General features: G+C 35.8%; 2 protein-coding genes and 1 pseudogene across 3 annotated transcripts in view; 1 reads left to right on the top strand and 2 right to left on the bottom strand.

Annotated features, from left to right (window-relative positions):
• LOC127630966 (zinc finger protein GLIS1-like) overlaps positions 1-10042 on the top strand; it is a 100203-nt gene extending 90161 nt beyond the window's left edge. Inside the window, exons 10-12 of the mRNA XM_052108889.1 lie at positions 3523-3683; positions 6673-6831; positions 8810-10042. Coding sequence (XP_051964849.1) covers positions 3523-3683; positions 6673-6831; positions 8810-8943 — 454 coding nt within the window. The 3' untranslated portion in view covers positions 8944-10042. The remainder of the gene's footprint in view (positions 1-3522; positions 3684-6672; positions 6832-8809) is intronic.
• Positions 10043-15428: 5386 nt separating this feature from the next.
• Positions 15429-18748, bottom strand: LOC127630581 (elongation of very long chain fatty acids protein 4-like; annotated as a pseudogene).
• mutyh (mutY DNA glycosylase) lies at positions 17975-23592 on the bottom strand. Of its 2 annotated transcripts, none has more exons than XM_052108941.1 (15): positions 22892-23592; positions 22662-22792; positions 22481-22520; positions 22317-22390; positions 22192-22233; positions 22011-22082; positions 21171-21284; positions 20974-21071; positions 20737-20881; positions 20538-20631; positions 20234-20431; positions 19994-20137; positions 19636-19787; positions 19171-19212; positions 17975-19093 (listed from the first exon to the last, which is right to left on the bottom strand). In XM_052108941.1, exons 1-15 carry the CDS (start codon positions 22959-22961, stop codon positions 18929-18931), a joined length of 1581 nt encoding a protein of 526 aa, XP_051964901.1. In that variant the 5' UTR covers positions 22962-23592; the 3' UTR covers positions 17975-18928. The 2 variants fall into 2 exon arrangements, with proteins under 2 accessions (XP_051964901.1, XP_051964902.1); XM_052108942.1 differs by having other exon boundaries at positions 20249-20431.
• Between the last annotated feature and the right edge of the window lie 1306 nt (positions 23593-24898).

Here is a 24898-nt window from a genome sequence, read left to right as displayed (position 1 = left end):
TATTTAAAGCTATAAAGTGTAACATCAGTGCCACTAGTGGCACCAACTATTTGAACTTTAAGCTTGAGGCTATTTTCATACTTGTATGCCACCACTGCAGACAGTAAGTCCAATGTATTTACCCTTTTTATGGCTTTTAAAGCTTCTATATGAATATGAACTTGTGGATGATCTGCATGTCCATATAACTTTGGAAGGCCATATAATTTTCACAAAGTGAGAGACAGGCTGTAGTCACGAGGCTCAGTGAATTTTGGAGCTAGAAAGAGCCTACAAAAAAAATGATGATCAGTGAGGGTACATACCAAAGGGAGAGATTAATCCTACATATGAAAGATTCCCCTCATTCCTGCAGCCTTAGCAAGCTACAGCTGGCAGTGATTATAGCATGATTCACTTTAGCTGCATATAGAGGCTGCTTGTAAAAATATGAACAGTATAACGGTTTCTTGAGCTTGTGCTGACAGCAGCTCCCAGGGTTAATGTTGCCGCCATGCTCTCTGCAGAAACACATGCCCGCACATCATATCACAGCCAGCGACTGGATCGGAAAGGGTTTCCTACATACAGTTTGAACACAAGCTAGTCCGCTAATGCTGATTCCTCATCGTTTATGTGCAGGCTTTGTGAAATCTGTTTCTGCTGCTTTCAAGGACATGTGGTTGTGCGAGGAGAGCCCTGTGACTCAAGGGTTTACATCGGAGCACAGTTTGAGAATCTGTGATGTTTTATGCTCTTGAAATGAAACTTAGACCTTGGAATGTGGATTTAACTAACAGTGAAAAACAACGTAATGGTTTAACAGATGTAACAGTGTAAGAAGTCCTTATTAGATTCTGGACAAATTAATGATTCAAAATGTCACTCGCACACAAGGCCTGAAGAATTTATAAAATGAATTACCAGGTCATACGAATCCAAATTCTTAGAGCTTTGTGGGTCTTAACTCTGTGGGTGATAGTAAAACACACACTTGATATGGTTTTTATTATGTGTCTGTTATGTTTAATACACATTCTTTAAAGATGTAGCATGGAATTTGCTGTGTCAGGCTGGTTTTGATGCTCAAACAAACAGCAATATCTTGATAGCACCACAGAGCCATAGTGTTTACAGTTTTTGGGGAACTCAACCTACAAAAAAATGGCTTACTTATGGTTGTCTTTGCAAATTAAGCTGCAACAGGATTTATTATCTATAACTAGGAGTTACATTGGGCTAGTACGGTCCAGAACGGTGTTCGGGCACCTTTGATTTCAAATAGAAAGAAAAAAAAATGCTTGTTTGTCAATCCATTCCATTTATTGAATTCTCCGATTTTTTTTTTTTTTTATATATATATATATATATATATAGATAGATATAGATATATATATATATATATATATATAGATATATAGATATAGATATATATTTATTTTTTTTTTTTTTTTTGATCCATTTGATATAGGACAAGGCTCCTTCACAGGGGTGGAATTTGTACTGACAAATCCTACTCAAGTAGAAGTACTGTTACTTCCCAAATAAATTGGTGTGAGTAAAAGTAGCTGTCCTAAAAACTACTCAAGAATGAGTAAAATAGTACTTCATTTAAAAGTAGTCATGAGTAGTGAGTATTGAGTACTGAGTTGCACCATTATAAGTCACTCTTTAAAAGGAATAATTCACCCAAAAATTTAAATTCTCTCATCATTTACTCACCCTGATGCCATCCCAGATGTGAATGACTTTCTTCTGCAGAACATAAATTAAGATTTTTGAAGAATATCTCAGCTCTTTTGGTCCATATCATGAAAGTGACTTGGTGCTAAAATATTGAAGCTTTTCAAAAGAACGATTCGCTCACAAACCGGACATCAATATTTAAGAAATACAAAATGTTTTACATTTCCACGACCAAAATGTAACGTCTTTTGAAAATGTTTTAAGAACATAATTAGCTGGAAAGTTGGCTGTTGGATTTAGAATGTTGGGTAACATAACTTTTTCATTTTCACACAGTCCCAACAAACACCAACAGGGTTAACCCACTGATCCAACAACAACCATTGAGATTTTTTGTTTGTGCATGTGTTGGGGCAGTATGAACTAGCTTTAAATGTGTTCAAAACAGTGGCAAACTTGTTGATAAACCTCTTTCAAATCTCATTCATCCAACCTGATCACACAGGAAGTCGAGTCAGCACATTATTACCCAATGTTCCATTGCCCTTACATCTGCCGCATTCTGCCTTGTTACTGACAAGCGGCATCTCACTTCAGACATTTTTGTGTTAGTTCAAGTTTGTTTACCTTTTCCTGTGGCGTGACAGCAGCATGTGAGACCCAAGTTTCCATCCTGCAATGAAACCAGTAAGTAATCGTGTTCACAAGCCTGATTCTGAGGTTCTAATTTAACTCTAAAGAACACATTTTTACTCCACTGACAGTTAGGTTTAGGGTTGGGGGTTTTGGGGAGAGTTAATAAAATATGAATTCTTCATCATAGTTTTACATAATTTACACTCGATTTACTTGCTATTTGCACCCCTCCGTGTCCTTATATTCAAAAACACTGCCTGTGTCAGCCACTGGGGGCAGTGCTTTGAATTCCTTTAAGCACATACAGCTTAATAAATGTTAGCCTACTGTTGCCAAATTCACAGTGAGATTAGTCTCATTCATCAGGCATTAACATGAGTGAAATTAACTGTAAAGTGTATTCACTTATTTACAACAGCAAGACTTCCATCCATGTCTTACGTGTTGAACTGTATACGGTATATCCTTTTTTCTCTGCATAAGTACATGATGATGAGCAGCTGTTGGTCATACTTCTGGTTAAACATGCAATTATTCGAGTTTGTGTTTGTTCTTTGTTTATTTCTAATATTCAGAATATGACTCTTTGATGTGTGGACCGAAGGCAGAGAGTCTTGACTGGGGGGCAGAAATGGCTTCATAGGGCCATTGGGTTGGCACACTGCTTCTTGCTGGAACTTAGTTTTGCATATATGAAGACTTGCTTGTGACAGCTGCATCTAATAGCACTAACAAAGCCTTTATTTGTTTCATTGTGTGTGAGCATGAACAAGCTATTCTAACTTCCCCAGAGTCATCATAGTGTACAGTAAGTAAGGAGCATGTTATGTTTAAGTGGCATCTGGAGTGAAGAATGGGCTTGTACTCAATCAAAACCAGGCCTTTGACTTTCAATTATTACAAGAATTGGAAAAGGATGAAGCATGTTAAAGAGTAAATAAAAAATAAATGAATAGATGAAATATATAATGTCTTACTTGAGGCTATATGACTCTTTTTCGCAGTAATCCCTACAGATCATTCTTAGGGTTCAGGGTATGATGGGGCGAGGTTATTAGAGACAGAAATCATGATGGATGGATGGATGGATGGATGGATGGTTGTGATTTTGATATTTTTCATCCCAAGAAATGTATTTATATGGGAATTATACTGTATGCTATAATATATGGCTTGTTTATCTCCCACTATTCATTTGATTACCACTCCTCTCTGTTCCAGGTTATTTGGAGTTTTGCTGTCTCCAGGGATCAGTCTGTTGAAGGCGGCTACATCTCCTCCACCGACACAAGAAAAGCCTCAGAACCCTTCTTCTAACCAGCAACACATCCTCACTCACCATAAGCCTTACACAACCTTCCACAACTTGCCCACAAGTGAGGGTATGAGTCCTTTTGTGTCATTTCTGAGTAAAGATTGGTCTGATTACTGTATATTGGCCTTGTTCTGAGTATTATCACATTTGATTAAAGTAGAAGGCATTCTGAGTGGTATTGAGTGCCTTGCTTGGTGGTTGCTAGGGTTTTTGGTTGTGAGGTGGTTCCTACTGGCCCAAGTCAAAAGAGATTTTTACATGTTTCATCCCAAGATATGGTTCTTGTCACTCTTTCAGTGTAATTCTATGGAATTTGTTTTACCAGTTTTATCATCCACTTGACATAAATCATACATACAATCACTTAGAAAAGTAACAGTACACCACTCTTCAACAAGCCGCACAATATGAGGCATCATTATGTTCTTATAGGACGAACAGTGCAGGGCAAGTTACACGCTTAAGTTTAATACTTAAAAGATTAGTTCACCCAAAAATGAAAATTCTCTTATCATTCACCCTCATGCCACCCCAAACTTGTATGACTTCCTGTCTGCTGTAGTACACAAACAAAGATATTTTGAAGAATGTTTGAGGTGTTTTTGTCCATTCAGTGGGATCCAAAACTTTCAAGCTCCAAAACATAAAGGCAGCATAAGAAGAAAAAAATAGTGTTCATTTGACTAATTTCACAATCCTTCAGGGTTGCTCAATTAATAACATCAAAATAAAATCAAACTTGCAAAATGGTCTTATGTGATTACTAAATGCATTTTGAATTTGCTTGGCTACAATTGATGATTGGATGAATTCAAAATTATTATTTAAAATCACTTTTATGTAATTTCTTAGCAAATCAACAATTATCGAGATATAATCTATCAAATATTGTCGAATGGCTGAAACATTTTGAGACGTTTTTGGAGACATATCGCCCCACCACAGTCAGATGGCAAATCCACACTAACACAAGAAAGAAAGTCATACGAGTTTAGGATGGCATAAAAGTGAGTAAATGGACAGTTTATAAAAAAAATAAATGTAATTCATTATCATTTAAAGTTAAGTGTTTATTCATATCCCTAACAGTAGGTATTTCAGCGATAGGAATAGTGATGCTTGCCTGAGCAAGCACCACTAATAGGAGTCAAAACTAACAGTCCCCATTCCCTGCCTTGACTCACAACCCAATGGAATATAACTGTTTAAAATATCAGAAATTGAGTACTTCAGCATAAAGCAAACACATGGAGATAGACACATATCAGAAAGAGCCACATCAGTATGAGAACTGGCATTCACTGTGCATTAGCCAGAACATGTGGGCTGAAAGAGAAGCCTGGAACCACAAGAGGAAGATTTTTGCTCTAAGGAATACAAAACCACCCAATCCAACACTGCTCAATGGTCTGTCAAAAAACTGTTCTAAGAGAGGAATGCTCTGCTTGCCTGTCAGAACACAGATGCACATGTGTTTACAACTTTGATTCAAAGACCTCCATATGAGGGAGACTACTTGTTGAATAATGATGGAAACAAACTGAAAAAAAGGAAAAAATAGAAATACTGACAAGAATACTAGCACGCTGTGATTTTCTGCCATTATTTATCAGCTATTTTAAAGCTGAAGTGTGTACCTCACAGTTTAAAATGTCTAAAGTTTAATTAATTTCCCTGTAGAAGTGTAAGCACTGTGAATTGTGATGCTGTCAAAAGTTTCTCAGTTTGCTTGAGCATCCCGACCAACCCTGCATAGCAGCACTGGCTCAACCAATGGTGTACAGTAAGTTTAGATCAGGGCTGTCTGTATTTTTTGACCAATGACATAAAAGGGAATGTTATGGAAACTTGTCTGAAAACAATAATATTTTTTGCAATTCCTCTTGGAAATTACACTTCTGCTTTAAATTTTCAGTTTTGACAGTCCAAACAGAATTGTTGCCATTGCTCACAGATTTGAATGTACAGTAAAACCACATTTGTATGACATTATGAGTTACCTGAAGATGTCAAATTAACGAATACTGTCTAAAGTCTAAAGTAGGGCTGTCATGATTATAACATTTAACTGACGATTAATTTAAACAAACAAATAATTGCGATTATGTTGATTAATTGTACGTTTTAGGGCTGTGATGATTAATTGTCAAATAAATTGTCATATTTTTAAGGTGTGCTTTTATTCTGCATGTGTTCTACATACACCTTAAGAAGTATTTTTACATATTTAACTTGAAATATATAAATCATATAATAAAATAGGAATAAACTATGATTTCCATTTAAGGCTTATGAATGATATGAACAATTATGTTTTAAATATCTAAATATTTAAAAATAATTAAAATATGTCTCTCTTTTTGGTAAATTTTATATTTACACTTGTTTTTTTAACTCATATATTTAATAATTTTTTAAAGAAAAAATCAAATATAATTTTTATATACGTTTTATTATATTATGTGATAGTAAAATATTTATTTCCTAATTTCTTCACTTTCACACATTATTTTAATGCTCTGATTAAACCCACAGCCCTTATTTGGTGTGAAGCAAAACCTTTGAGATTTCGTTTCAACGTTTTATTACTCCACACGTTTACTCTATTTCTGTGTCTCCTCGTCTTTGTCACTGCGTGTCATTATCACAGAGTGTTTGCCATTTGCCATTACACAATTGTTTAAAGTGAAACCGGAGCACTTCGCATTCACTCTATCAAAGGTTATATTTGTTTGTTTAGATTTTAGCGGGAGTTTTGTGTGAGCATCTGCACACGTATCAGAGCGCTTCATCCGCTCTTCAGGACAGGATCTGATTGATGTCCACGGCTCAGTGACGCTCCGACTCAGAATTCAACTGAATGACACACAAACACTATATTTAATATACTTAAACAGTATATTTGCTTAAAATTCCCTTATTTGGGCATTAATATATGATTGGAATTTGAATGCCCAATAATCGTGGTTGTCTCAAATAACCGCAATCAGACGGTTATTTAATAATCGCGACAGGCCTAGTCTAAAGATTTTATATTCTGTTTGGGTGTGTTACAGATTACCGTGGCAACTTCCAGAGTTGTTTCCATTTTAGCGACAGCTACAGAATGGAACAGTCCATCAGCGGCAGTCATTTACCGCCAGAGTCCCACAACTTCAACACAAACCCACACAATGGCTTCCACATGAGCTGTTCAACCAGCACCCCTCCTACAGGTACACACAACTTCCCCGGTGGTGTAGTCCTATGAAAAATTTGTCCTTCCTATTACCCAGTCCAGTCTGGGGTGGGGGGGTTGTACTGCAACTTTTCAAAAAATAAACTGTACTTCATGTTTCATAATTACAGGGACATTTTAAAGATTGTATTAGTTATACGGGTCAAGCTAAATGACAAAGATGTTCATCCAGTTAAATGGGCAGTGTCAGGGTGGAAAAAGAACAGGGTGGACATTCAGTGGATAAATTAGCCACTTCATGGTCTGTGATTGATATTTAGCAAAGATATTTGTAAACGTATATTGATGATTTTATTTGTTAACATAAAAGCTCAATTAAAATTGTAATATTACATTTATGTCCCATTTATCTGCCCATAACATGGCGGACTTGTTATGCTTGGCCACATATGATTAACACCACAAAATAAAGGGAAACAAAAGAGTTACAAAATTCAGATAACTCAAAATTATTTTGCAGAACGGCTAATGTCCCCCTCCAGTGTGTATGATGTCATTTCATAACATACTGTATATCTTCAATGAAAGGGCATAGCATCATGACATAACAGGGTGGGCAATAAATCAAGGGACACACAAAAATATTCCACTATCAGTGTTAAAATTACACATTTACCACAAATAAATATGTTAGTGAGAGGATGTAATACCTTAACGGATGCAAAAACACAATCAGTGTGAACGACCACCTAAACGCTTTAATAAAATGACCAGGAAGAAAGAAAGGGAGAGGCTAAAATACTGGACAAACGGCATCGCGTAAAGATTTCATTCGGAACGCAAGTTTTTCCCTTAATTACGGGACGACACCATATTTTAAGGGCCATTTGGCAACATACATTTTACTTATTAATTTGACCTGATACTACTTAAGCGTGTGGGTGGCTCGCTCTCTCTCCACTCACTGTCATGAATTCCCTTATTCGATGACGCCGGTGACAGCTGTTGTCTTGGGCGTAGAATGGTAGAATTCAAGTGATAATGCACCAATTACAACAAAGAATCGGCAGTTTCACAAATCACCATCGAATACAGTTAAAGGGAAACCACGACAGTAGATTATGGACTTCTGAAGCAGCAAAACAAGTAGGTACATGGAGAGTATATGCAAATTTTTATCCTTTTATCCTTTTAGTCATAATACGCAAACAGCCCTGGGAAAAAAGTATGCATACATCGTAAACATGAGTATGGCCCAGACTACACCACTGAACTACCCCCTTTTACTCCACAAATTGTTTTGTAATTGTATATTAAAACATTAACTGTATGATTTCCTAATTAGTATTAATTTGGACAGTATTTGGCTACTGACCATTAAAGCCATTATACATCAAGACACTGTGGTATAATTTCAGAACCATATCAGTCGGATATAATCATCAACAATACGCAACATGGCTAAACACAGGTCAATGTTATTGTTGCCCACATTTCCCAGCCATTTTTCTCCAGTCTACAACACTCTTAACCTCATAAAAAATCTCATAAAATGGTTTGATGTAGCCAGTTTTCTTTTATGTACTGACATCTATCCTCTCCCCTTTTATTCAGTAACCAAAAGCATTTAGTTTGCATCAACAGAGAACCATGCTTTGCTACTGACTATTACTGTAGCTGTTGGTATTACGAGGAGGGACATTGTCATTCTAGAGAGTATTTTATAGGGCGAAAAATTGGATATGCTCATGAGTTCAAGCTGAGTCATCAGTATTTTTGGTCCATTTTCCCATAAGAAAAATACTGTAAATTTTAAATAAATCTATCCTCTAAAACTTTGTTTTGTCAACTTTTAGCAGTTCACTATAATATGCTACAGATGGCCTCAAAGCTAACTGACATGAACTAAAAGGCCACAAAATTGTTTTTTTATTTAATATTATACAGTATGTTTATTTAACAAAGCAGTTTATAACACGTTCTTTCATATGTTCCACTTTTTTCTTCATACAAAGGCTTCAGTTTGGTGCCGGAAATCATAGGGTCAGGTTGCCAGTTCTCGCCGGGCACAGAGGAAAGTGTTTTCTTTCAGGTGGGCAGCTTCGACCGCGGCCTGAGCCAAACGTCGTCGGTCTACACTGAGACGTAGAACCAGGTTACCCTGTCAGCCATCAACATAATACTCTTCTTTCAGACGAAACACTATTTTTCATTCTTTTCACTCCTCCATGCAGTTACAACCTCTCTGAGTTTTCATTGTTCTCAGAATTCTTTTTTTTTTATATATATTATTATTATTAATATTCCTTGAAGTTCTTTTCCTTAAAGGAAGAGTTTACCCCCAAAAATGAAAATTCTGTCATCATTTACTCACTCTCAAGTGTTCCAAACCCGTATGACTTTCTTCCATGGAACACAAAAGGAGATATTTTTCAAAATCAGGCACACTCATGGCAAGTTGCTTTTTCATTCTTTGCTCAGAGCCAAAAAGTTCTAAACCAATGAGCAACAACATACTGTTTGTGAACATTCAGACACCGGCCACGCTGCTGGGTGAGGCGTTTAGAGGAACATATAAATATGTGGACATCAACTAATATGACATTAAAATGTGTTATTAATGACTTCACGCTTCAATCTATGAGAAGAATTCAAACAAGATTGGTCAAATATTTTTTAACTACTCAATGATGACTTAAAGTAGTATATATGCAGTAGGCAATTTGTAATGTTTAGCTTTTGCAAATTCGAATATGCAATGTATTCATTCTCTGTCAGGCTAAAAAGATAGTAATTGTGGAGAGAGAGTCTAAATAAAAGTTTCAGTGTTTACTGGTACATTGTCAAAAACCAATTTTTTTAAATATCCATCTCTATCCGTGACTGCCTCTACCCTCTGTGGTACATGCCTTCCAAACGGGCCTTGTGCAGCCTTAAACGCTCCGTCTGAGCTTTCCCTAGTGTGTAAGCGATCTAAGGTGTTTAGCAGCCAGTACGAAGTTTTCCTGTAAGTTCCCGCTGGCTGATTTTTTTACGGATCACTGAAACCAACTCAAAACACCTTCATTTTGGCCAGATTTTGTTCTACATTTACATTTACATTTATTCATTTGGCAGATGCTTTTTATCCAAAGCGACTTACAAAAGAGGAAAACATAAGCGAATCATCTTTAGGAGACAGTGGTACGAAAAGTGCCCCATTACAAAGTTTCACTATCATCAGAATAGTATACAAAACAGATTTAAGTGCAACAAGAAATGTAAATAAAATATATATATATATATATATATATATATATATATATATATATATATATATATATATATCATTTTTAAATTTTTTTATTAGTGACCGGTTAAGTGCTTTTGGAAAAGATGTGTTTTTAGCCGTTTTTTGAAGATAGAGAGTGAGTTAGCTGCCCGGATTGAGTTGGGAAGGTCATTCCACCACCGTGGTAGGATGAAACTGAAAGTCCGGGAAAGTGTTTTGGTGCCTCTTTGTTTTGGTACGACAAGGTGACGTTCCTTAGCCGACCTCAGGCTTCTGGTGGGAACGTAGCTCTGCATAAATGTTTTTAGGTATGCTGGAGCAGACCCAGTTCTATATGACATCACACCCCATTCGTTCTTTGATTTCATTCTGTTTAACATCTCCTTTAGTTTTTCCCAGATGAAAGTAAGTCATACAGGTGAAAAAATAACATTTGGATTAGTGAATTATGTAAGAATTTTCATTTTTGAGTGAACTAATCCTTTAATGTGTTCTTAAATCACCTCACTGGACTGAAATATTCTGTTCTCTTGACTACCCTAAAAGCTGCTATTCCACTACAACAACGGTTACATAATGAGGGATCTGTGTCGTAGAGCATGTTTATGTGTGGGATGTTATGAATTTGTGCTTTTTCACTGTGTTTTGACTTTGAAAAATCTTCAAAGTCTACAGCCCCATGAGATACGCCCTTTCCGTCCTCACGGCATCAGTAGTCTTCTTTGGAAATCCAAAGCTCGGGTCCAATTGTGACTTTGGAACAGTTGGATACAAACAGAACAACCACAGCTCATCAGTGATAAGTTCCATATTGCCCTCTCAGAGCTCTTTTTCTGTGCTGTGTTGGAAACAATTATTTAGCGTTGCTGTGTTTTGTCAGTGAATGTTTGCTTTGTTATTTGGTTGTCATCATCCCCGATGAACTGAGTTCTTTATTTTGTATTGGTTGATGGCTTTGATATATACCAAACTTTCAACGGATGTATAAAATGTACAGTTTGTTTAATAATAATAATAATAATAATAATAATGTAATTCTCTCACTCTCAAAAAATAAAAGACTCTTAAATATTGCAGTTTAATGCTGGTTATTGGATCTGTTTTAGGTGAGGTAGTTATGTTGATTATTTAACTGAATAAATATGGTTTTACACAGAAGAAGAGTAAAATTAAATAGAGCCAGGTAAATTCTTGCAAAAATCTTACTTAGTGCACCTATAAGAGAAAAGTCCATCATTGTGTGAACTTACAAATCTTTCTCCTACATGACTGACCACAGTAACAACAAATGCATATTATGGACCATATGGACAAACATTTTTACATTTACATTTTACTTAATCTATATGATGTCAAATTAAGTTGCTAATATTGAATAAATATCAGTGCAGCAGTCTAATAGACAGATTTTTTTGTTTAATGTAATCAGGGATTTATGCTTACATTTTTAAAAGCACTTGTGCCTTTAAGTTTAGAGGCACAGTTGGAGTTTTTGTTAAACATTGCTACATTTCTATTTTTACAAAAAAAGAAAAAAAAAAAATGTGCGCACAAACCGGCATAGAAAAACAGAACTACAGAATTCAAGAGCTATAGCATTATTCATAATGTCATGCTTTCATAAAATATTTAATTGCAAAAAAGGCCAATTGCAGTGGTTATTTAAGGTTAGCCGAAAAGGGAATAGTTTGCATTCTAATGGTACCATATACTATGTTTATGAGTTTTGACTGGGTGATGCACCAAATGTGCTCAAATAATTTTTTACATTTATACACAAAAGGCAAATTTTAACCCATACTGTACTTGCACTCTAGAGCTCTGGTAAAATTGCTTAAGTTTATTTGCCTTTCTTGGCTTTGATTTTCCAAAGATAGAACTCCAGCTCTTTCTCTTTCTGCTGTACTACACTGCCCTGGCCTGGATGCAGGCTAAGGAAAAGAAAGAGCATACACAAAAATGAAACATAAGCAGGTTTACACTGTGACAATTGTGATGACACACAAGGACCAGTCTGACTGTTTTGTACAATGGATGAACATGGAAAATTCACAGGTACAGTTTATTTATTTTGCCAATGATCATTTTAGTAAAGTGGAAATGTCTGAATGTCTCAAAACCCCTAAAAAGATCTGTGTGATCTATGTTGAACCTATAAAACCCTCACAGAGCAGCTTGCACCTCCAGCAAACTACTTATCTTACTTTTCTTCCTGCGCTCTTCAATCTTCTTTTGAATTTTTGACCGCTTCTTACTCACAGGATATCTTCCTCTTCAGGAGTCAGACGGATGGTGATGCATATATACAGAGGCAACTCACTGAGATGCAATATGATCTATTTATGTAGATAAAAACTTCAGCACAACTGAACCTCCTTAAACAAGACTTCATAGGCAAATCCAGTGACTAATTCTTCCCCTAAATTGCTCATTGAAGCAAACTGGTACCTAGCATGCATGACTTTGTTTTACAGCAAACTCCTGAAGACCTGTGCACCCTGACTCTTGGAAATTGCTGAAGCTCTTGCTATGTTTGTGAGCAATATGCATCAGATAATCGTAGGCTTGCAGTTTGAGAGAAAAAACAACTGAATATCTGACAACAGACTCATAGTTTGAGACACGAAATAAAAGCCTACCAGCTCTGACCTTTTCCTGCGGCCTAGAGGAATGGTGTAATGGGCCTAAAACCACTGCCTGTAGGGTGTGCTGTCTACCAGAACAATGCAGTTTTTTTTTACCAGGTTCTTGGTACTCACTAGCTCATTGTATACAACATCAGTGATCCTGGTCTTATGAGGACAACCTGTGAGTTAGAGAGACAAAATAACATGTGCTTTTTAATCTTTGCCTTAAGGAATATTTGTCAACAACAGAGAACTTCCAGAGTAGGATTTAGCTCATGTCGTGCAAGTTTGGTCACAGAGAATAAATAAATCACTTGGCATGATGTATACCATCCATGCAATTGAAGAAACCGATATTTAAGTACAGGTCAATTCAGCAGTTTTCCTTGCTCAAGCAAATTGTTTTGTTTAACACTAATATGTTACATTTGAGACTTAACACAAAATTTATGAGAAAATTTCCAGGCAGTAACCTCTTCCATGATCTCAGTCTAAAGGCATCTCATGGTTTTAATAGTTCTAAATGCACTGACACACAAGATAAATATACTGAAAAAAATATTTAAAAAAATTACTTTAGAATTAAAGACGCACCAAAACACCCAGAATATTTTTTAGAGTTGAATTTTGTATATTATTCCATTTATAAGAGAAGTTACAAAGATTTTTATTAAGAATTTAGCTTTAAAAGATGACCTCTGGGTCAATGCTTCCATAGACCACAAAGATTTACATTTATAAAGAGCATGATGCGTCCAAATATTTAAGTGGTCTATAAATCAAAATAAATACAATTTGACTAGATTGACAATTAATAAAGGGAATACAAGGAATAACTGACAATTTTGTGTGCAATCATTGCAATGGCCTAACATTCTGCAAATGTAAAGTCAACAAGAGAGATTTCACAACTTTAATCTTTAATTTTCGAAACAATAAAAGGGCTTTTGACATTGAACGTATATTTGTGTTTTTCAATTGTATTTCTATGAGTCTACGAACTAAGTGCCGCATCCAGCATATGTTTCAGCAACTCGCTCAGGAGCGCAGCGTTTCTTATGGTGCGTTCACACATAGCGCTAAGAAAATGTACGCCTCGCATTGATCATGTGAGTTTGACCACTGGATTATACATTTGTGTTTAAACTCGCGTTCGTGCGAGTAACGCGTACCCGTGAGTAATCCCCCTTCTCTTCCGGGAAAGGACAGGAGTAGGGGTTTCTACTCATGGTTCCGTTACTTGCGCGAACGCGAGTTTAAACACATTTATAATCCAGCCGTCAAACTCGCGCGAGCAATGCGAGGCGAACATTTTCTTCAAGTTGTATGCGAACTTACCATTAGCAGCCCATACGTTTATTTATTCATCTATCTATCTAGTTTAGGTTTGCGCAACATACGTTTTTCAGAGAAAAAAAAAAAAAACCCTGATATATATATATACAGATATATATATATATATATATATATATATATATATATATATATATATATATATATATATATATATATATATAGGCCTATATATAATTAAAAAAAAGTGTCGTTATCAGGAATAGGCAAAATATCACACTCACTCATAGACCCAAGAAAAAGTCCCGCTGAAGACTTAATTTTTAAATCCTTTTCATAAATTATTTGCATGGAGAAAAATTATTTTAAAAAAATGCGTATTTGCAACGCACGTGCACTGGTAGCGATTTATTTTGTAATTTTTTTAATGGTTCGATCTGAGGTGGTACATCTGTAGGCCTATTGGATGAGTTCTATAAATACCCAGAATAAGACCTCTAATGTGAGTCGAACTGTTTTAACAAATAATTTTAGATCTGGTGACAAAATATGCAGTAGCCTATCTGTTTCAAACTGAGGTAGGATTGCAAATTGAACACTGATGGGACAATACTAGTCTATGACCTCACTCTGGCCATTCACAGCTCTAAAAACTACGTGATTTTACTTTAGACCATTGCTAGTGATGCTAAATTAACATTGCAAACTATACAACAAACACAGCTCACCAATTAGTTTCGATGTAATAATACAGTAAGTACCGGCATGCCAAAACTGTGCTGTTCAATCATATTATAATAAACTATTACATATTATATAGGTCAACATACTTCACAGTATGTGTCATATAGACTCCATGGCGTTAATATGGCTGAGTTGTTCACTTGTTAGAACAACACTTATTCATTCCTGGGTGCCTTTAACAGTATCAGCGTTGCAGTAATATCGCGAGAACACCCAAACAAGAACGCCTTCCGATGCAGCCATATAAATAATCAACTAGATACTGCCATCTAGTGCAGTTCAGGCTGCAACTATATTGACAACAGATATAAATACTGTGGATTTAATCATTCACAGTATTGAGACAATAAAAAGCTGTTTTCAGGCAAAACAATCAATTATGTTCCACATAATTCTCATTTTATTTACATAAAAATAATTTTGGTTGATAACATAAAGCTGAAAATGTTACACAGCTCCAAAACACCTAAAAGAACAAAAGCATGCAAGACATCTGTATTGGATGAGTTCTATAAATACCCAGAATAAGACCTCTAATGTGAGTCGAACTGTTTAATTTTAGACCTGGTGACAAAATATGCAGTATCTGTTTCAAACTGAGGTAGGATTGCAAATTGAACACTGATGGGACAATACTAGTCCATGACCTCACTCTGACATGAACAATGGGAGATTCTTCATGTGCACTGACATAGGCAGTTAAGACTTCTTGCTCTTTCTGGTTATGTAGCTCTGGTAGTAAAAGTTGCTGAACAGCACAATGAGGCTGATGCAGTATGCAAACACAACAAGAGTTCATGTAGTCAGGGAAGTCACACTCAGTGAAGAGGTTGAAGCCAGTGTGAATAGTCTGCAAGACAAACTGGATCTGTAATCAGAGGTTGTGAAATGTAAACAATCAATGCTAGATTTCTTTTTTTTTTGTTCATGCAAAATAAGTTATTTTGACACTTTGGCATGCATAGAGGTGCAGTTGTGAATTAGAACAAAGTATAAAAATCAAGACCCCATAATCCTCTGATTGAAGCACTTGCTACTTAATCATAAATATGTTTTCTAATTACCAGAAAACCAATATGTGTTTGTGTATTTACCAGTTGAAGTGGTAAAGGTAACGCTTCCAAGACAGATGTTTCTGCATGTGTGGGCCCAGGGCTGCAAGACCATAGTAAGAATGCATCACGATATGAACAAATGTGTTCACTAGCCCGATGAAAAATGCTGAATGAACAGGCAAAAACACAAAGTTTTTGAACAAATAGTTACATAACAGTCCAAAAATTATTTAAATGTAAATACACACACAGCATCATTGATTAAACCTAACTGGTTGTAATGTTAACATACATGAGTACACAGTGAAAAGTTCAGCTTATTAGTTTAGTGTTTTTTTTGTGTGTGTATTATTATTTATTAGAAAATAAATAGGCTACATATAATGTATGTTTCACTTACATTGAACTCCTGTCCACCAGTTGAAGATCACTGTTCCATGATGATACACATGCAGAAATGTGAGCTGATTCTTCTTCTTCCTAAAGATGAAAAAGACCTGAATGCGGAGAATGAGAAAGTGTCTGTCTTTGAAATGCATATCTTTAATATCTTTTTTAATTACTTACTGTATCAGTAAGCTCAATTACTTTAGAGAAGAAAAAACACCATACATTGGCAATCTAAAAGGTAAAATAAAAGTAATTTTTTCCAAATAAATGGATCTCTAGGGGAAAGAAGCAATGTCAAAACTATGGGCATTTATTTTAAAAAGTGTCAGGCAATTTATTCTTTACCATGTATAACTCTGTAATCTAGGAATTAGTGGTTATTAGCGAAGCAAACCTATATACTGAACACTAAGCAGGTAAACAGATGCTCAATTTTCTCTGACAGCAAGAGAATTAATCACCCTCATTCCCAATGGACTGGGGCTGTAGTCCACAGGTTGACAGAAATAAATGTAGTTTGCCTGCCAAGATGTGACCAAGAACTGCAAGAGAGAAATGCAATGGTTTGGTGCTATCAGTAGAACATAAGCAAATGATTTGTGAAGATCTAATAATATTATATTAACTCAGGACTTAATAATTTGTATTGCTTTTTGCCCTTTTCATAATGTAGAAATATTGAATGGAACCAAATAATCAATACATCCCGTGAAATACATTCCGCACCTCATGGAACATGTACACGGACAACCTGACCATGGCAAAGTTGTACACAATAAGCACTGCCCTTAGGTCCACTGGTTCCTGTTTTTCATAAATTTGGGTCTGATCCAAACTACAAGATAGCAAAAAATATACAGATGATTGGTGCAGGAGAGTAGACTAGAAGCCATGGGTCTGTCCGCTTATCTGAAATCAACGACAGGACTCAAAAGAGGCTTTGAATTACAATCATTTTTAACCCTATTGTCTTAGGGTCATTTTTGACCTGGCCGGGACAGGTAAAGAATATGCTATACATACAGCATACTGTTTGACACTGGAACCAAACGTTATGACTTTGTGAAAACCATCAAAACAAACAAACAATTTTTTTTTTTTCTATTCTTGTATATAATATAATTGTTCGTTCCATTCTTATAACGGGACAATTTTGATCCGGGTGGGAAGAACCAGTTGCAACCTTTCAACTTCAGAATTTCTGGATGTTTTACAGCTTTAAATAGACTTTTTTGTACATCTATGAATCAAATTAGACCTACAAATATTTCAAGTTTCTCAATTTTAGCTCCTAGTATCGTACTGTTCTCTAGCTTCCTCACTGGGTACTTAAAACATGTTATACTTTCCTCTAAAACTGAGATTGCAGATGTCCACACACACACACATTTTTAATTCTTTTACAGTTTTTAACAGGTAGTATGATAGTAAATAAGTTTACTAACATAATTGAATATGATAGGGTACAATGGGGCTAAATGCCAACCAAGGGTAAAGTGACTAATTGGATGTTGGATTGGATGACCTTTTGACCCCCAATGGACACATTAAATGTAATTTTCCCACAAAACAACATTAGATGGCAGAAAAAAAGTTTATGGCACCTTCCTAAACCACTGTAACAATGCAAACAATTGTATGGAATTAATGGGAAGAAATGGATTTGTTGCAATGGATGTGCAAAGTGGGCCAATTTTGAAGTGAATGAATCCATTTTTTGTAATACATTTGAGATATTATAAAATGCCAAAAGTGATAAATGTTAAATGAGACATCCATGGTCAATGTTTGCCTTTTTTATTTTTTATAAATTCTTTAAAAATATATCCATTATACACTTTGGTACTCATGATGACCCAAAGAACAAAAGGAGGGTTAAGAAAAGTTACTACAGTGTTTTTGCTATTCAGATTCACAACGATACATCTCATAAGATTAACACAAACAGTTCTACATTGTTTCTGCATCTTTTCATCTGGAAAGCATCACAATCTAATTAACACTTGCTAAACATCTTCAAAAAAGTCAGAGTTCAAATCAACAGCACGGTCCGACCGTTTTAACTCTAAAGTGAAGACTTTGAACTTCCACTCAATGCTTTGAGTAACATCGGAAGAACGTGATATCAGCTGTTATGTGGCTGTGAACTGAACTTTTGGGAGAATTTCAATGAGCTGCGCCCAAAATCTCATAACTCACAGTTAAAAGTCCCAGCATTGCTAAATAAAACACTAATATAATTATGAAAATAAAATGAACACAAATGTGTTTTGAAACTATAAATCTTCATTCACGTTTGTTAAATAAGTAAATGTAGGTTTCTTGTAAACATCTCTTGGCTCTTATTTTGAAGACACAGTCAGAGAATTAAATTTGCATGGCCACGTAATTACATTTTCTGTAAATGTCTAATTGTTATTACATTTTTTTTTTAAAGTATATAGAGAGAGAGAGAGGTTTTCTGCAAATTAATATTTGAAGGAAACATGTCAGGTTTTAATTTAAAAACAGCTCAGTCTTTTATTCTGAATCTTAATTCTTACATTGAGACAAATGTTTGCTTTCATTAAACATGGTTAATATACATTTATGATAATATGATTAAAACATACTTCACAATAACGAATTATCCTTTAAAAAAAGGCTGCAGATAATATGTGGTCACTCTCCAAATATGCATGATGACCTCAAGAGTATAATTTTTTTTTTTTTTAAATCGACATCACTACAACATAATATATAGACCACATTTTGTCAACTGTTTTTGCTCTTAGCTTTGACTGCTGGCTTTGAAGTAGAAAAGAATTTACTCAGGCAGAGTTGTTTGGGCCCTCCATTAGTAGCAACGTCCTTGAGCTTTTTTGTTTTGTTGGCTCGTTTCTCTTTTCCAGCTTGAGGGCTGAGTTTTCTCTTCTTATCCTTTTAAAAAGAGTGAGAAATGTCAAGATATAAATGTAAAAATGTAAAGCACATACATAACAACGTAATAATCTTACCTTGCTGCCCACATTATTTGAAGATTCATAGAGCTTCATAATCTGTGATTAAATATACAAAATCATTATATAAATGGACAGAAATGACAGCACAGAAGCACAGATACTTGACTCAAAAATACACATTTCCTGTACACAAGTCAATCTACTTTTTAATCATTATCTAGACTTCGTTTAGACCAGGGGTTTTCAAACTGGGGTCCGGGGATCCCCAGAAAATTTCAGAGAGAGACAGAAAAAAAAAAAAAGGTAAAAAAATAAAATAAAAATTTAACACTTACAATTTTTCCTCACAGACAATAAATTAAGTCTTTATATGTGCAAATATATAGCAGCTTTTTTATTTTAAGAAGGGGGTCCCTTGCAAGAGGATCATCACATTTGGGGGGTCCTTGACATTGAAAAGTTTGAAAACCTCTGGTAACCTAAACACACACACAAACAAACACACATGCACGCACACACCTTTTTAACACCTGTTGATACAGCTGCCCCCTGCACAGCAGATTTAGTGAGCCAGGATATATTTTGTTCTTGCTCTGCCTCTGAGCAGTCAGATACACAAACAGAAAAGACAATGTAGGTTTGATGGATGTGGGAGAAAATATGCACCACCTGACAGAGAGAACAAAATCATGTATGAAACACTGTAAAAACACTGTAAGTAATAAGCACTGTTAGTCATGACCAAAAATTGTAATCCTAAAATGTTAGTTGAGTAAGCAGGGATTTTGACAATTTTTATTATTTTAAAACTATTAAATTTATCTAACCCCAGAAAAAACTTGTATTATCTTAGGGTTAAATCACACAACACTTAACTCTCCCACAAACTGAAGTGAGTCGGTGTCCAATGATGTTCCAAGCAATTTTTGCATCATGCTACATAACAAGCTTTTATGTTTGTTTTCAGAGACCCCAGCCTCCAAGAGCATACTGGGTAGCTCCCACATCCCTGCCAGGAGTCCTGGAAAAAGACAAGACAAACAGTTAAAATGCATTATTGTGCATTACATTTGACTGAATTTGGGAGAAGCCTTTAGATTCTGAATTTCCGATTCACCTGGTTTTGTTTTACCTTTGCTTGGCCTTTGAGTGAGCAGATACACCATCTCCTCTCCGGCTCGCTGCCACTCCACTATACAGGTTAGGGTTTTCTCCACACGTGGAGCTTTTTTGACAGGCTTTCTTGGATAATTCTGCACCCCCAATTGGGGGTCCCAGTCCTCTGACAGACAAAAGTTGCAACTGCCAGCGGCTGCTGTCATGTAAACAGCCAATAGAAACGACTTTGAATGTGGGACTAGATTTTTTAATAATAAGAACATTTTTGCAAGGATATTTTGCCTTCAACATAAAGAACTTACAGCAATTCTCTATGTCAGGAACCGAGGTATTGAGATTTGCAGCTGTCAGTTTGCTTAGAAGTGTTTTGGAGTCCTTCTCATGTTTAATGCTTACCTACAAGACCCCATGAACAAACCCAATGAAATCTGATAGTTAGTATAGAGGTTCTGAAGGTTTGACAAAGAAATATATTGGTGAGAGCTGTCAGCTGTACTGTACCTTCCTAAACGCATGACAATGGGTCTGAATGGGACACTGGCTACAGAGAGGGGATTTTGGGGTGCAAACTCTGGCCCCTAACTCCATCATAGACTGATTAAAATCTCCAGGTCTCTCTGGCTCCACGATTCTGTCTGCAATTTTCCTGAAACAGCCAAATAAGAATCTAAATTAAATTTCACATTTTAAAATGTAGATCACCCTACCTAAATGAGTACATGAATTTGCTGGAAGTACCACAAAGCATCGGTTACGGTGGGACTGGTACTATCTGCTCCAATCGCTCGAACACGGCACAGAACACGAATCACATTTCCATCAACTGCACCTGTAACCTGGGAACAACAAACATCACTTTTATGACAAATTAATGAACATGATTCAAGGCCTAACTAATGCAGGAACAGTGCAGGATTCTGAATGTTACCCGTTACCTGCCCAAGTGCTATAGAGCCTATTGCCCCTGCAGTGTAACGTCCCACCCCAGGCAGCTGTTTCAAAAGTCCCTCTGTGGTCCTTGGCATCTGTCCATCAAGATCTGATACCACCTATTTAAGGAATCATGTCAGTAACAAGTTTAGAATTAAAATGATCTCATCATTTACCCACTCTCAGGTCATCCCAGATGTGTATGATTTTATTCTGAAGAACGCAAAGATTTTCAGAAGAATCTCTCAACTCTGTAGGTCCTCACAATGCAAGTGAATGGTGAACAAGATTTTGAAGCTCCAAAAGGCACATTAACCACAAGACTCAAGTCCATGTCTTCTGAAGTGATCCAATCTATCTTGGGTGAGAACAGACCAAACTGTAACTCCTTATTCACTATAAATCTTAACATCAGCAGTCTCCTTGGCGATCATGATTTCAAACTCAATTAACCTTCCTAGTACCATCTAGTGCTCTGTATATGCATCAAGCACTAGGAAGTGTATTCAAATTTGAAATCATGATCATCCCTAGAGACTGCAATGGCAAGATGTACAGTAAAAAAAAAAGTTCTACTTTGGTTTTGAACCACTGGAGTCGAATGGATTATTTTTATGCTGCTTTAATGTGCTTTTTGGAGCTTTAAAGTTTTGGTCACATTTACTTGCATTGTGGACCTACAGAGCGGATATATTCTTCTAAAAAGAATATTCTTTTGGGTGAACTATAGCTTTAACTCTGCATTACAAAGATAATCTGGATGTATCTATGGGTAACACACATTGTAAACCCAGTTTAACAAGACAATAAGCATAGCACTTTTGTGTATTTCTCATTAAGCCTACTTTCTTGGCTCCTTCGTGTAGCCTGCGTCCCCGGGAGTAGTATCCAAGACCTGCCCACATTTGGTTCACTTCCTGTGAGGAGACGCCACTATGTCAGAACATAATTATATTTTCTTTTTTTTGTGATTTACATTTGGAGCCCAGTCTATATTTATGTTGTTTACTGTGAATGAAACTTTACCTCTAGTGTACCAGCAGCAAGTTTTTCCACAGTCGGCCATCTCTGACAACAGAAACATAAAGGAGTATAAAAGATGAGACAGTTCTACTTTAAGAGGAGAAATCAGCCCTAATGAGTTTACATACCTTCATCCACTTTTTATAGTAGTCTATCACAGTGGCAACTTGAGTCTGTTGTAACATGATTTCAGAGACCCACACTGAGAAATGTTGAGAAATAAAATTATTTAAAAAAAACATTTAAATCAGTACTCTTCCATGATCATAGCTTAAAAACACTTTGTTTATACCTGCATATGTCCTGATATTAACATCTGGTTCTGTCATAGCCTGTACAGATTAAAAAATACATTTAATTAAGAAAGACATACTCATGTGTAGAAGACTATACTACTTCCCACTTTGCATTTATTTGATAATTATCCAAAACTGAATTCAGCAACAATGACTTTAAATATTAGATGACTTTACCACTGTCCTCCATGGAAGCTCTCTCTTATTTTGATCATACCAGTGCAGGAGTTGAGTGCGGAAAAGAGAGATTTCAGATGGGTCATGGAAAAAGTGATATGTTGAGGGTTGTTGTTGTTCAGACAGTTCATCTGAAGAAAATGAAAGAGCAAGACAAACCCAACTATAACATATAGAAATATTAATAATGTAAAGGCCCAGGCAATCAATTCTAAAGTCTCTCAATGTACCTTCTTTAACATTAGGCTTTCGTTTCTTCTTATTGCTGGATGTGATCACCTCTGTATACTCCAGAGCCATTCCCTTCTGCACTGCAGATCTTAACCTGCGCTTTAATGTAAAGTTCAACGAATATAACTAACTCGTATGAGTTACGACTGGTGGAAAACTAGTGTGATAAATGCTATAACAGTTCAGACTAGCATAAAACGTAGAGGTAAAAACAAAAACAAACCGCTATGCACGATATATTGAACATGAATGTGTTTAAAATAATTTCGTATTAAAACGGCATTTACAGTACAACTATTAGAAACGCAATATTGTTTTCATAACAACCATGCAGCGGCACTCCCGCCTTCTGTTTCACTTCCTGAGGGGCGGGGCGTGCTAGAACCATTAGCTGATTTTGGAACGCACGCGTCACAGCATATTTAGACAGTGGGCGTGGCCAACTCTGTAAATTGTGCTCACTGCACTCTCGGTGTTGTGTTCTAAAGAAGTCTCTAAACTTTTTTGTACTTTAATGAGACCGCTGACTCTTTGATAGATAAAGAGTCATGGAGCAGGGACCACTTAATACTTGAACAATATTAACATAATGTATTGAAATACTTTGTTATGATGCTCACATTGCAACGCCAAAGCATATACCAAGGCATACTTAATTGACAACGTGAATTACAGTTTCATTTAACTTGATATATTTTAATATGGGAGGGATAATTAAACATAAAGCTGAAAATTGACTTAATACATAATATTGCATTTTTCTTTAAAACATATTTTCATTTTTTACAAAATGTTGTTTGAGATTAAATAGTAATTGGCAGATCCCTGCAGTACCACTGCGAACACCCTAAATAATGTAGACAAACATTCATAAATAAAATGAGAAAGGATAGCAAGTAGAATAGCAGCAGTACCAGCAGGATTGAAGCCAACTTGCTAAGCCGTCTTCTTTCTTTAGAAAGGGTAGTGGCTAGGTGGGCATAGGATAATGACCACCAGAACAATGCAGCTTTTCACCAGGGTTTTGGTTCTCAAATGCTCATTATAAAATACACAATGTCAGTGATTTTTCTGTAGGCTAGCTAGAGCAACCTGTGGATTAGTTGAGCCCCAGGTCATGCTGTATTGAGTAGGGGTGTGACGATACAGCTCATGAGACGACTGGTCTTTTATTCGACTAAGCTGATACCACTATTTTTTTTTCCCGATCCGATTTCACGTTCTTTTAGGCCAGTATTTTTACAAATTATTTGGATAAAATTAGTAACTTAAATTATTACTTAATTTTTTTTTATATAGCCTATATTTATAGGCCTGGGCAGAAATCAGGCTGCTTTGTTTTCCTTTTAAAAATTAGTTAGTAGGCCTATAAGCCACATATAAAACCTCAGAATTAAACATAGATATTATTATATGGCTTATATTACTAAAACCAAGTTACAATATGGATACTGCAGTAATGCTGTAACAAAACCATGGTTAATTGTATCGAAACCTTGGTTACGGCCAAAATAAATAAATAAATAAATGAAATGGTCACTACAGTCGTGGTGGTTACTAGTCATGGTTAATACAATATTACTACATTAAATCCATGGGTTTTCATGAGGGTATAATTTATTAATGAGGATTAAAGATCATTATCCATGTTTTAACACCTCTGAATTTAAATAAGTCTGTAAAAATAGACACACAAGCCCAATATGTCATGTCTAGGTTTGTCATTACTTGGTGTGAATAACTCCATATGCAGTTTTTCTGTCATTATCTCATGACAGCACTGTTCCCTCTTTGAACGAGCGCTATGACTGAACGTGTGATCGCTGTCTGCTGGTGTCTTTAACATTTCTGCGCGTCACGATGAGCAGAAGAAAAAAATGTTCAATGATAGCCTATGAACGAATGCAACAATTGGCTCATATAATTATTCTTTTACACTTCGAAGCTTATGAGATACATTAATATTCATGTTATCTAAATAATAATACCATTAGTTAAAAAAATAC

This window comes from Xyrauchen texanus, chromosome 37, assembly GCF_025860055.1.
Source record: "Xyrauchen texanus isolate HMW12.3.18 chromosome 37, RBS_HiC_50CHRs, whole genome shotgun sequence".
Lineage (NCBI taxonomy): Eukaryota > Metazoa > Chordata > Actinopteri > Cypriniformes > Catostomidae > Xyrauchen > Xyrauchen texanus.
The sequence above is the reverse complement of the archived record's forward strand: the minus strand, read 5'-3'. Positions and strand labels throughout refer to the sequence as shown.